This window comes from Myotis daubentonii, chromosome 6 (genome assembly GCF_963259705.1).
Source record: "Myotis daubentonii chromosome 6, mMyoDau2.1, whole genome shotgun sequence".
NCBI classification, from domain to species: domain Eukaryota; kingdom Metazoa; phylum Chordata; class Mammalia; order Chiroptera; family Vespertilionidae; genus Myotis; species Myotis daubentonii.
In genome coordinates this window covers 24,917,982-24,932,599 of record NC_081845.1, presented here as the reverse complement: position 1 = coordinate 24,932,599, position 14,618 = coordinate 24,917,982, and the positions used below count along the sequence as shown (strand labels likewise).

At 37.1% G+C, this 14,618-nt stretch overlaps 1 protein-coding gene across 5 annotated transcripts in view; it reads left to right on the top strand.

Annotated features, from left to right (window-relative positions):
• MAP3K5 (mitogen-activated protein kinase kinase kinase 5) overlaps nt 1–14,618 on the top strand; it is a 177,915-nt gene that overhangs the window by 78,305 nt on the left and 84,992 nt on the right. For all 5 annotated transcript variants that reach the window (XM_059700425.1, XM_059700426.1, XM_059700424.1 and 2 more), the window contains one exon: nt 440–610. In XM_059700425.1, coding sequence (XP_059556408.1) covers nt 440–610 — 171 coding nt within the window. The remainder of the gene's footprint in view (nt 1–439; nt 611–14,618) is intronic.

Sequence of the window (14,618 nt, the reverse complement as noted above, 5' to 3'; positions counted from 1 at the left end):
TATATATATATATATAGAGAGAGAGAGAGAGAGAGAGAGAGAGAGAGATCCTTGTTAGAACCAGGAGACACAGAAAGGGTTGGGACAGAGGCTTACAGAGGACTTTCAAAGTCTAATTGTTTTTATTCTGCCTAGTGTGAATCAATATATTAGAATTTTAAAAAGATAATTGCCCTACCTGGTTTGACTCAGTGGATAGAGTGTCGGCCTGTGGACTGAAGGGTCTCAGGTTCGATTCTGGTCAAGGGCACATGCCTGGGCTGTGGGCTCAATCCCCAGTGTGATGCGTGCAAGAGGCAGCCAATCAATGATTCTCTCTCATCATCAATGTTTCTATCTCTCCCTCTCCCTTCCTCTCTGGAATCAATAAAAATATTTTTTTAAAAAGATAATTGACTTAATCTGTATTGAAACTGATGTTTTTCTCCCCCTACCTTAGGAGAAATCTCCCTGGAGATAGAGCAAAAGCTCTTGATATTATGATTCCCCTGGTGCAAAGTGAAGGGCAAGTTGCTTCAGATATGTATTGCCTAGTTGGTCGAATCTACAAAGACATATTTTTGGACTCTAATTTCATGGACACTGAAAGTAGAGACAATGGAGCTTTTTGGTGAGTACGGAGGATAAGATGCTTGACAAATGTATGACATAAAAAAATGTTTGCAAATTGAAGAGTTACATTACTATTATTATCATTTAGATTATGTGTTATGAAATGAACCTTAGAATTTATAGCTTTAGTAAACAAGTTTGATGAAATTCATTGAATATGGCAGAGTAAATTGGGGTACATTAGATGAAAAGATATTTTTAATATAATTTTTAAAAGATATTTTCTATGTAATATGACAAAAATATAAGTTTGTGGAAAATTTATAAAGGTTTATTAAAGACATGAAAGAAGAGCTGAATGAATGGGAAAATATACCATGTTTGTGGATGAGAAGACTTGATACTTTAAAGATGTAATTATCCTCAGCAGGCTTTTTATGTAATTTGACAAATTTATTCTAAAATTTATTTGAAAAATAAAGGACCAAAAATAGGCAAAGCAATTTTGGAGAACAACATGGAGGGACTTACTCTGCCAGATAACAAAACTTACTATATAGATGTAATAGTAAAGACTACTGGAAAAGATGGATATTGTGGGTGAAAATATGAAGAATTATCAAAGATATATGTAAACTAGAAAAGAACCAAAGGAAAATTTTAGAACTAAAGTCAAAATTTCATCAGATGGGATCAATAGCAGGTAGGACACAATATAAAAGGATAAATAAATTTGAAAATGAATTATTAGAAAGCATTCAGATTCAAGCAGAGGAAAGAAAATAATTGAGAAGGAAATTAAATATCAGTGCTCTGTGGAATAGCATTGAGCAGTGTAACATACTGTTGATTGGAGTCTGAAGAGAGAAGAGAAGTGATATAGCAGAAAAATTTTTTCAGAAATTAATGGCTAAATATTATCCAAATCTGACAAAAACAAACAAAACAGCCTACAGATTTAGGAAGCTGGGCAAATCCAAGCAGGATAAATTCAAGGAAAAGCATCCTTCATCACATCATAGTAGAATTGCTGAGAAAATCAAAGAAAATATCATAAGTACAACTTAGGTAAAAAGATACATTGTATACAGGGGAAAGAGTGCCTCCTGACTACTCATTAGAGTGAAACCAAAAGACAATGGAATAGCATCTTTAAAGTGCTTAAAGAAAAAAACAGTCAACCAATAATTCTATATCCAGTGATAATGCTTTCAAAAATGAGGTGAAATAAAGACTTTTCTAAATTAAAAAACAACCACTGAGATAATTTGTTGCCAGCAGACCTTTACTACGAGAAATGTTTAAAGGAAAATCTTTAGATTGAACAGAAGTGATACCAGATGGAAAGTTGGATATATAGGTAGAGCACTGGAAATGGTAAATATATGAATAAAAATAGAAATATCAACAAAGTGAAAAAATAAACCCCAGATAGGGAGCAATGCATGTTACCAATATAGAATCTATATAAATAACTCCTAAAATATTTAATAAAAAATGTTATAAATGGGCATAGGCTATGAGCAGGCCATACACAAAAGCAGAATCACAAATGGCCAATAAACATTTTTAAAACATATAAAAAAGATGCTTTACCTGCAATCTAAAACAATGATATACCATTTTATACTGTTTATCCTATATAATAAAGAGCTAATATGCAAATGGTTGTCATACCCTCAAGCCGTCATGCCATCGAGGCTCAGACACAACACTCGGGAGAGAGGAATGGGGACCAGCCAGGCAGCGGCTCAGCAGAGGGATACGCTGCCCTCCCTACAGTCCCGGGCACCAGCTGCTAGGGCTGTGGTCTGGGAGAGCTACTCCTAGTTATATACCCTAAGGCAGTGGTTTTCAACCTGTGGGTCAGGACTCCTTTGGCGGTTGAATGACCCTTTCACAGGGGTCGCCTAAGACCATCCTGCATATCAGATATTTAAATTACGATTCATTACAGTAGCAACATTGCAGTTATGAAGTAGCAACGAAAATAATTTTATGGTTGGGTCACAACATGAGGGACTGTATTTAAAGGGCCAGAAGGTTGAGAACCACTTCCCTAAGGGAACTCTAAGTTTCTCTCCATAAAAGTGTTATATCTCACACACACACACACACACACACACACACACACACACATACATATATAAAATATGTTGAGCAAAATAAGCAAATGGAAGGATACATAGAGTACAATATCATTTATACAAACTTTAAAAGCAATCATACACATCTAAGAAAAGTGTATATGCTTGAATTTACATCCTAAATTCCCAGTTCAGTATATTAGTTACCAGTGGGGAAGGAGTAGAAAAGGATCATGGAGTGATTTACATGCAGCTGCAAGAATATTTAAGACATTTTACTTTTTAGGCTGAGTGATGGGTATGTGAGGGTGTTTCTTATATTATTCTTTTGTACTTCTTAATATTCCTAAAGCATTCCTAAAATATCCCCTGATTAAAGAGTATATTAAAGGAGGTTGACATACTTCAGGAGTTCCTCCATTATAGCCATAAATTTTTAAAGTTATGAAACAGAAATCTTAACTTTTAAAGTCTTTTATCATTTCAGCAGTTTAAAGGGGAGTTGAAATTAGGATAGTGGATTATAATCAGGGAGGACAATTTAGGGACAGGATTTTCTTAGATCCTTGTAGAAAGCTTTTGTTTGGACATTTACATTCGTATAATAAATTTTTACTACAACCCAGAGAATTTTACATTTTCTCTTAACAAATTTTCTTCTTACAAAAAGGGAATGTTACTATGCAGTCCATTGCTGGAAGATTTACACTTTAAGAAAATTCTTAATTGTAGGAAAATTAGAACCTTACATTTGAAGCATTGTGCCAATCTAAATGCTTTGATATGGTAGTGATAATGAAATGCAGGGGTAATCTTTAAAGGCCTGATCTTCATGGTCAGTGAATTTAAATAGAAAACATCTCTGTCTACGGCCATACCACCCTGAACGCGCGCGATCTCGTCTGATCTCGGAAGCTAAGCAGGGTCGGGCCTGGTTAGTACTTGGATGGGAGAAAACATCTGTTATGAAGTTAGTGAGCATCATGCACAGGAATAAAATAGAAGTGTTTCCCCATTTGAAAACCAAACAATTTATACTACAGAGAGCTTTCCAGGTCACATAAAGTTTAGGTAAGGGACAATTTTTTCTGGTTGTACTTTTGTTTTAGCTTTCTATACTTGCAGATTCTGGCTCCTTTTTTATGGTTCCCATTTAGCTTAGGAACATTAGCGGTCTCTCAAAGGAGCTCTGTGTTGAAGGTTTTCAGGTCAAATTGAAGATGTCAGATTTCTATTTCATTTTAAGGTATCCACTAATTTTCTAGGAAGAACAGGGAAGACTGTTAGAACTTAAAGCCTTTTAATGGGAGGGTCCTTAGGAGTTGCTCTTTATTGACCTTGTGTGTGTCACTCACTGATTTATTAAGTAACATAAGAATGTCACTTTTACTGTAGATTACTTATCTATCACCTGCCACTATTGTCATTATATGCTTTCCCCCTAATGGTTGCTAAGAAGGTTTCCCTCCGTTTTAGCATGGGTGTTTTTTTCCATGCCCTCTCACTGTACAGCTACTTCGGTGTTCCTTAGTGTTTTGATCCAACTCCCGCAGTGCTGCAGACCCTCTCGTGCGTGTTGGCGTGTTGGCCTTGTCCCCAAGCTCCATTTCTTTTAGGGCTGAGAAGTAAAAGCACCTTGTCAGGGTGCTGACACGAAGCGCATCATTGAGGTTATTAGGCTTCCTGGCCTTACTCTACCCTGGATACCACATTTCCTGAGTCATGGGTCCCGATGGGGTGTTTCAACTGACCTTTTTTGAGCCTCTGGGTTTCCACTTGTCAAACCCTGATGCTGGGATAAGGAGTGGGATGTCATGGCGGGCTCTTCCCACTGACACTCTCCATGGCCTGACTCATTTTCTGTTGGCTTGAACAGACAGCAGTCTACTGATCACAGAAAGTTTAAGGATAAGATCTTCAACATAGTAGAAAAACAGTCCCAAGCAGTTGTGATTTCAATGACTCATAGAGTCTTTCTGGCAGTTCCCCTTTCTAACATCATTACAGAGTTCAATGTCCCTCCTACATTGGAGGGAGAATATCTTACACGCTGAGCGTTGCATTTGGTACAAGTACTGTGCCAAGGCGCCCTTTTACTTCTAGGTGACCCTCTAATGCAGGTCTGGGGCTCAGAATGCAAAAATAGAAAATTAAGAAAAATGTTTATAGCTTAGATATTTAAAGTTTGCAGACTTGTAATATATTAGAACAAACTTTCATTGTTGAGTCTTATCTAGAAGAGAGGGTGAGTTGTGCAAAAATAGAAAATACGAAAAAAGTTTATGGTTTACATTTTCTGAAGTTTGCCTGGATGGAGGCGAATGGTTTGAATGAACACATCCTGCTGATATAAGTCTAAAAAAATAGTGCTCTAACATTTGATGTTTCTCATTGTCACTTCCTTAGTTAATTTTGTTCACTGAAGCTCTCTTGTGGGTGTCTAAAATAAGTTAAGGTCTGAAAAATGCCTTTTTGATCTCTGGATAAACTGAGGTTAACTTTCAGTTACTAAAAGATTGTAGCTTTTTATCATGGCTGTTCACTATACAGTTAAATATATAAGCTAAAGAAAGCAGCAGTGGTGCTTCTCATAAGTCTTACTAGAGAATATTGTGGGCTGGTATGGAATAAAGAGCAAGAGAAGAGAGTGAACCTGGGAGGATATTCAACTTTGGAAGTATGAAATATTGTGACCCAAGAGCCTAGATTTACACCCTAAAAAAAAGGCCACGGAGTTTCTGAAGTGGCAGATTTAACCGGAATGACCCAAGGAAATATTATGGACCATGATTTGGAGGGTCATGGAGAGTTCACTGCCAAGATTATGTCCACAATTTTTTAACCTAATTTAAAAACGAAATAACTATGAAATAGTTATGCTGAGTTTCCATGCAGCGGGACTCACTCAGAACATTCTGTTATATTGAAGGCTTAGGCAAAGCAGACATTTTTCTTCCCATTTTACATCTGAGGGATTTGAAACGCAAAGAACTTAAGTGAATTTCTTGATGTCCTGTGACTAATAAAATTTCAAATCTAGCCCAGCCTATGTGACTCAGTGATTAAATGTTGTTCCATTCCTAGTCAGGGCACATACCTGAGTTTTGGGCTCAACCCCCAGTAGGGGGTGTGCAGAAGGCAACCAATCAGTGATTCTCTCTTATCATTGATATTTCTATCTCTCCCTTCCTCTCTGAAATCAATTTAAAAAACATATATTTTTTTAATTTAAAATCTAGGTGTGTGTTTTTTTCAAATCCAGTGTTGTTTTCATTACATTTCAGAAACAGGCATTTCCAGGAATGCCTATACCATTTTATTGAAGAGGCATGAACTTTCGGGAAACTGACAGGAGATAAAAATTCACTCAGTATAAACTAAAGCAAATTACTTAATCTTTAGGAAATTCTGATTAAACAACAACAACAACAACAACAAATATATATATTTTATTGATTTTTGATTGAGAGGAAGGGAGAGGGAGAGAGAGAGAAACATCTATGTGAGAGAGGAACATTGAATTGAGCCCAAAACCTGGGCATGTGCCCTGACTGGGAACTGAATTGGTGACCTTTTTGATGCATGGGACAATGCTCAACCAACTGAGCCACACTGCCAGGGCGGAAATTCTGTTGTTGTTTTTTTTTTAATTTAAAAAATAAGGCCATAACCGGTTTGGCTCAGTGGATAGAGCGTCGGCCTGCGGACTGAAGGGTCCCAGGTTCGATTCTGGTCAAGGGCATGTACCTGGGTTTCGGGCACATCCCCAGTAGGAGATGTGCAGGAGGCAGCTGATCGATGTTTCTCTCTCATCAATGTTTCTAACTCTCTATCTCTCTCCCTTCCTCTCTGTGGAAAATCAATAAAATATATTTTAAAAAAATAAAAATAAAAATAAATAAAAAATAAGAATAATACTTACCTAGATGAGTTAGAATGTACTTAGCATCCTATAAGTAGCAGAATACTTACTCCAATGAATTTAAATAAAAAGGAAATAGATCTTTCAAAACATGAAGTTCCGAAATAGGGCTTGGTCTGGCGTAGGTTGAGTCAGCAGCTTAAAAAGCTAGGCCAGGTCTTTTCCATCATTAGTGCTGTAGGTGCCTACAGCCATTTCAGGCATAAACCCAATTCAGCTACAGCAACGTCTGGAGATGCAAGGAAGACACCCTTTTCTGTATTTTTTGTCTTAGGGCTGAGGAAACACGTTCATAAAAACCCATGCCATACTAGAAATATCAGGGGGAGCACTTTGTAAAGTATATTATTGTCTAACCACTATACTGTACACCTAAAACTAATATAATTTTGAATATAAATTGTAATTGAAAAATAAAATTAAGAAATAGGGGAAAGGAACCCTACACCAGACTGTCTTTACATTTCTTCATGCTTCTAGTATTTCATCATCAGCCCAATACTACACAGATCATGGGCAAAGTTATTACAACTGGTTTAGCTGATCACTTTAGGAGGAATGAATGGTCTGCTGTGAGGATTAAATAAAGCAATATATGTTAACGTCCTAGAATAGTAGGCACTTGGTGTTATATCCTTAGTTATATAATATGTGAAAATGTTTTGCATTTTTTATATATTGTTATATTTATCCCTGTTCAAAATGGACATTTATGAGATTAAAATTCCCTTTTCCTAAAACATTCCTAAGAGTTTTCTTTCTCTCTGGAGAAAGTTATAGAGCTGATGGAAAAGTTATAGAGTCTCTGTATACTTTTTATATAGGCTTTGTTTGAATTTCATATGCCAGGGCTGTCGTGGGGTCATGAGGAATAGGCAGAGATTGGACTCAGACTTGGTTTTAGAGATGATGATAGTCTCATTCTTAAGGGGGTGATATTCTCATTCTTAAGTCATTTTCAGAAGTTTGAAAACAAAATAAGTGTCCGTACTATATTAGCATAACCATGTCTCTCCTGTTGTAATGCCAAAAATAGATCTATAGGCAGGAAATTAAATGCATTAAGGATTTTTGGTGGTTTTTTTTTTTTAGCATTAATGTGTTCATTTTTCCATAATAACTTGAGACAGCTTTGCCTTATCAACTAATTTTCTCTTACGTCAGTGACAGTGCTGTTCAAACAGTAGTGTGTGCCAGTAACACTTCAGTTTTTATATTATTAGTGGGGGTGGCTTTACTTTGGAAGAGTTATGTAACAAACCAATCAACCTACAAATAAAGATCTATGTCTAGTTTCCATTTGCCAGATTAGTCATTTATTCTTTTTATTGGCTTTAAGATATCTTTCTCCGTGTTATCTCTATTTTTACTACCCTCTATACCCCCCAGAGTTTTATCTCATCCTTTTTCCATTGACATCATTTTTTGTTTAGTTTTTTATTGTGTCTATGAGCTGAGTTTCCCGTTTTTTTGGTGATTTTTATTTTTAGAACACAAAGCCTGAAGAGTTCTTAGTGACTCAGCATGACTCCCAGCTCATTGGTGTGCAGGCGTAGATGGCTCCTAAAGGGCCAGCAATTCTAGGATGACCTGGAGACTTGGGTAAAACACATGGTTGCTTTGTAAACAAGGACCCTGCTACATCGATACCTTAACCTTGATTTAATACTGCATTCAGCGGATAATAGATTGGATGAAGCTCTGTTACAGCATGACCAAGTTGAAATGCAAGAATGATAATATTTAATATGTCGTTGTGGAGGTTTCCTAATTGTAGCTAACAAGTATTGAGCACCTAGAGAGAGCAGCTAAAGCTTGATTTATGTAACATAGTTGTCAGAGGGATGACTAAGAGAATTGGAAGTTGTCCAGGATTATGCTGAAAAAGGAGAATATGGGAGAATGTGGAAACCTGGCTAAACATCATATCAGTTGGGAGCTTTTCACAATACTATGTTCATTATCCCTAGAGATTCTGCTTAGTGAGTCCATTTTATTGAACAGTTAACCATAATTGATAATATGACTATTCCTTTTTATTAAGTGTTTAGATTGCCCCCATAGTTTTGTTGTTAAACAAACAACAAAACTCCCTAAATCTTTACTGTTCTTTATATCCTTAAAGCTTTGATTAAGTTTAAGCCCTTGGCCCCACCTCTATCTCCTCTTCAGAGCATTCCCAGAAGTGTCTCCATCCATCTCCCCAATCTTCTTAAAACGTGGGTTTTGCATTTTAAGCTGAGAAAATTGGCAGTTATTGCAAGGATAAGTTTAGATTGATCATAAACATACAAAAACTGTTCATTCTCAGGAGCAGTCAAGTGTACGTTAAAACCCTGAACTGTGCTTTCTTGTTGTGATCAGTTGGCAAAGATGAAAAGAGATGAGAATACTTTATTTTGGCATGGGTGCAATGGGAAAGTGGCTCTCTTATACTTCTCTGGGGAATATTAATTCGTAAAACCTTTCTCTAAAGCAATTTGGCATTGTGCATCAAGCGCTTTGAAATAATTCAGGTTCTTTAGTCCACTTAATATCCTTTGGAAACCATCCTAAAGAAATAGCACATACAGAAACAAAGATAGGTATACAACAGTGAATTTTATGATAACAAAAAATTAGAAGAAACCTAAATGTCCAAATGAAGGATAACATCCCCATGTGATGGAATGTCATTCATTCAGATTTGGAGGGGTTTGGTGATAAAAGTACAGGGTGAGACAAAAGTAGGTTTTTAGTTGTGGAGAATATGAAACAGTTTATTCTTGTATTATTACTTAGTAACTAGGGACCCAGTGCATGAACTCGTGCACCTTAAAAGGAACTGTGGGCCACGAGGCTGTGGTGGGCACAGGGGCGGGTCTTGGTCCATCCTCGTGCCCCCGCCAGGCCCCTCCCACTGCAGCCCCTCATTCCCCGTCTGCTGGCATCCCCGCTTCCGCCACCACCCACACGCTGATGGCACTGGCCACACTCGCACCCACTGATGGCACAGAGCTATTGGGGCCAGTGCCAAGTGCAAGCTGCAGCTGCTGCCCCGATTGCCCCTCAGGAGCAGGGGGAGGTGGAGAAGCCCTCAGGGGCGATTGGGACCGACGCTGGGCGCCGGCAGCGGGTGTGAGTGGGTGGCTCCAGCGCTGGCAGCGGGTACAAGTGGGGCTGGTGCCAGAAGCAGGTGTGGGCGCTTGGTGGGACTGTTGCGCACAGGAGCAAAGAATTTTCAGTAACCGCCAGAGGCTCACCCTGATGACAGTGACCGGCACCCCGCCTTGGTCTGGTGCTTCCGCTCACCTGCTCCACCATCCCACTGTGGCCAATGCCCGCCATGTTCCACACGTGCCCCCTGGTGGTCAGTGCATGTCACAACAGCCGATTGTTCGGTTGTTCTGCCATTTGGGCTATTTGCATATTAGGGTTATATAGAGAGAGATTATTGTATTACTTTCCATATGAACAACTGTAAACCTGCTTTCACCTTTACCCTGTATACATGGCATAAAACTTACCATTTTAGCCATTTTTAATCATGCAATTAATTCAGTGACATTAAGTACGTTTGCATTGCTGTGCTACCATAATCACTTTCCATATAAAACTTTCCTCCTCTTGCATAACTCAAACTCTATACCTGTTTAACAATTTCCTATTCTTTCTCCCCTTACCCCAACCCCTGGCAACCACCATTCTATTTTCTGTCTTTATGAATTTGACTACCCTAGTAATATAAGTGGAATCTTATGGTATTTGTCTTTTGGGTATGTGACTGGCTTATTTTACTTATAATGATGTTCTCTTGAGTTCATCCATGCTGTAGCATGTGTCAAAATTTTCTTTTTAAGGCTGAATAATTGTATGTATACACCACATTTTGTTTATCTATTCATCTATCGATGGACATTTGGGTTGTTTCCACATTTTGGCTATTGTGAATAATGCTGCTATTGAACACTGGTGCAAAAATATCTGTTTGAGTTCTCTGCTTTCAATTCTTTTGGATATATACCCAGAAGGAAATTGTGGTTTTAAAAATCTTTAATATATCAAAGTTTAAAAGATTATAAAGAGCATGATTCTCTTTTTTGGGGGGGAGGGAAGTATGCACATAATAAAAGGACTGGAAAAACATAGTTAAAAACAATTTGGGGCTCTTTATTTTCTTTCTGACTTTTCTATTGTAAGGAATATATACAAATACATAGTTTGAATTAAATAGAGGGCCCCACCACTTTCAGATGAATGAACAAAGTAATCTGGCAATAGCTTTTTTCTAATGCTGTACTGCTTTACCTCTGGGTTATAAAAATGATAATTTCAGAAATATCCCTAGAGATGTAAGGCACCATGAAATTCAGTTTAATTACTTGTATGTCCCTCAGAAAGAATCACAGCTGTTATATCACAGACAGGGAAAATGACAGCTAAATAGGAAGAACTTGACTTGAGCTTAGCTTCTTCTTTGATAGCAAGTACATGTTCTTTATGTAGAAATAACCAGCTCAGGAATATTTCCTTTATTCTTGACTTTGTTGAACGTCTCAGTGCAGATGCCAGAAGTGAACTAAGGCTTTCTTCTAAAGACATCACTCCATAATCAAGTACTTAGAGCTAGCTTGCAATCCGCTGACAGATGCAGTGCTCATGCAGCAACCCTTGAACACAATCTATTGCTTTGAAAGCTTAACGAGAAGTTCTCATCTTTCTAATCTAATAATGAATTGAAGAATACAGATTACTTATCTTCTTTCTACAAGTATTTAGTACCAGAATAGAAAAAAAATCAACAGTAGTGGAAATGCCTGTGTGCAGGTACTCAAAGCCACTGGACTTCTCTTAAGATGTGAACGTCTGGTTCCATCCTTAAGATTTGCTTTCTTCATGAAGTCTTCTTTCATTTAGCTTCACTCACATGTAAGCATTTTATTTATCTTTATAGATAGGTTTAAAATATTAACCATTTTTAGAGATTTCTTTATGTAAGGACTAACTAACATATTGTTCATGTTCATTTATCCTCTTGCTAGTTAAAAACCTTCACGTTTTCGACGACATGAAATTTCTTATTTGGTGCATTTTTATGGGCACATTCAGCCGTCTTGCCGTATCATTCTTTTGCAAATGCTAGTCTTCAGTCTAATAAGATCGATCGAATATATTTTGTGACAAACACCATTCTTTGCAAGAATTCATTGATATCTATTTCTGTTGTAGAGTACAAACTTTATCCTTAATATGAAAACATTTCTCTACTTTTATTTTTTATTATCTTTCCTTTTTCACCCAACTCACTTTTACCAAAAAAAAAAAAAATTTTAAATATATTTTATTGATTTTTTTTACAGAGAGGAAGGGAGAGGGATAGAGAGTTAGAAACATCGATGAGAGAGAAACATCCATCAAGCTGCCTCCTGCACACCCCCTACTGGGGATGTGCCCACAACCAAGGTACATGCCCTTGACCAGAATCGAACCTGGGACTCTTCAGTCCACAGGCCAACACTCTAGCCACTGAGCCAAACTGGTCAGGGCCAAAAAAATTTTTTTTAACACATACCAATGGGTAAGCAAAATGATACAGAGAAGAGGGCTCATGCTTGGAATCCAGCAGAGCTAGGTAAAGTTCCTGCCTGACCACTTATAAATTACATGGCTTAATATTTCCATGCTTCAGTTTCCTGATCAGTAAACCTGAGAAAATCCTCCTTATCTTAAAGAGTTGTCAGATTTAGAAATATTAAGCCTGATGGGTCAAATATAATGCCTTATACCTAGGAAGTGCTTAGTAAACTGAGCCAGCTAAAATTGTTTCTTTTTACCATTTGGTGTTCATCCCAGCTTTTTGAATGTTATCTGTGCCATATTGTATTCTTTGTTAGAGAGACACTGTTCCCCTTTGTAGGACATATATATTGCCACCCCCTGGCACCAGGTTTTGGTACGTGTCTTGATTGATTATCAGCAGAAGTTTAAGAGCCCTGTTGTGGTTGTGCTATGTGTACTTTTCCTTGGTTATTTCCCAGAGAAAACTGCTCCTTCAAGCTAGATCCCAGAGGGAAACCAGTGTGGAGTGGAGCGAAACCAATAATGCAGGAACATGGCGTGAATAGCATTTCAAGCCACAGGGTTTGCTGTCATATAATACTGTGGCACACTTACCCAAAAACGCATCATCTTCAGCCAAAATGGATGGTTTCAGTATTTTAACAGCTATATGTATTTTTTTTTATCAAGTTTGAATCTTTAAAAAAAGTAATGGAATGATAAAATATATATGGAAAATCAGCACCAAGGAACCAGAGAATACAAATATGCCAATAATAAGGATCAGCATGCTTGGTATAATTGAGCTTCAAGCTTTTTAGTAGTTGCATGAAAAAAAGATCATATGCCAGTTCTTCAAAGGAAACGGAACTCTCCCTAGCAAGAAATGAAAGGACCCTACGTAGGCACAAGGAAATACACTGTCAATATTTTATAAAGTGGTGAATTCCAAAAATGTTAAAATGTAATGCACTGAAGGTGATATGCAATTCACTCATTTAATTCAGTCTATAGCTTTTTGATCATATGGTTTTTATCAAGGTCAGGATTTAGACTACTGAAAGAATTGAATAGATTACTTTTATCTTTTACATACTGCTGTGTTTACCACTTGTCTCAGCCCAGTTCTTGGTGAGAAGTAGGTACATCTTCTCTTCATTCAGCAAGTATTTTGTAATCACCTGCAATGTGTCAGGCAGTCTGAAGATTCAGGTACTAGAGATTCAATGCTCAATATTACTGACAAGTTCCTTGCTCTCATGGGGCTTACATTCTATTGGGGAAGATAGATAACAAAAATCTCAGGTTGTTATAAATCTGTAATAAATAAGAACTGTTTAGAGTGTCCATTTCCCCCGTGTGTTATGCTAATATCTGATTGTCAAGAATTTTTTTTATTTCACTTAAATTGCCACATTTATTGTCATAAAGTTGTTTTGAATATCCATTTACTTCTTTTTAAATGCCAGTAGGACCTTCAATTTGTATTTTTCTCTCTTTTCCTCTCCTCTCACTCCTCTCTCTCAGTCTGCTGCCTATGAGTTTATTAATTTTACTAATTTTCTTGTAGAACTAACTTTTTCCAGTGCTGATAACCTTTGGTGCACATCTGTTTTCTATTTCATTGATTTCTGCTCCGTATTATGTCCTTCTTTCCATTCTGTTTGAAGCTAATATATATATGAACACCTTTATCTTGAAACTATAAGGTATTTTTTTCTACATAACCTTTTCTTGTGTCATCAAATAGTCATTCATGAGGTATTTAATCCTTATATTGTCCTCCTTCTGACTCTTTTAAAATAAAGATTTCATTTTATGTTTGTCTTAAGTAGTTTCTATTAGTCACCAGGGCATTTATTTTACTTTTCTTCTTCTCCATGCACCCAAATGAAATTATATGGAGTATTGTTGCCTGTTGAATGATGTATGTGAAAAAAAAACAACCCTAGAATGGAAGTGTTACCTTGAAAATACAGTGGATATGCAAGCACTGAAGTCTTTAACAATGCTGACGTGTTTTCCAAGGTTGATATTTAGTGTCATGCAGATTCAGAAAAGGCTTCTTATTCTTTTTGAGCTAAAATTAGTATGCACAGGCACAATCTCTGTTTTTCTTAATTTCTTAGTGTAATTAACGTTCTTTATTTCATTTCTATACCACCCTTATGGAACTGATTGTTTTAGTATGTTACCCAGATGATCCTCCTCATTGCTCTGTGTATTTTCAAGGCTTTTTATAAAACCACTTTTAAAAATATGTGCACAGTTCTCATTTTAAAATTTCTACTGCATATACATGCGCACATACAAACTATCTCACATTTCTGGTAAACTATTGAAGAGAGGACATTTTCCAAAGACTGGGCTGCTATGGTGAGAGTAGGTTAACTGGTGGAATACAATGGAGCAGAGGGTGAGAATACGCAGTCACTTAAGCATTAAATCCTAATAGCACACTTGATTCTGGGTGAAGGCCAGTAGAATAGTTTTACTTACTCAGGCGTTGGAGTTATGCA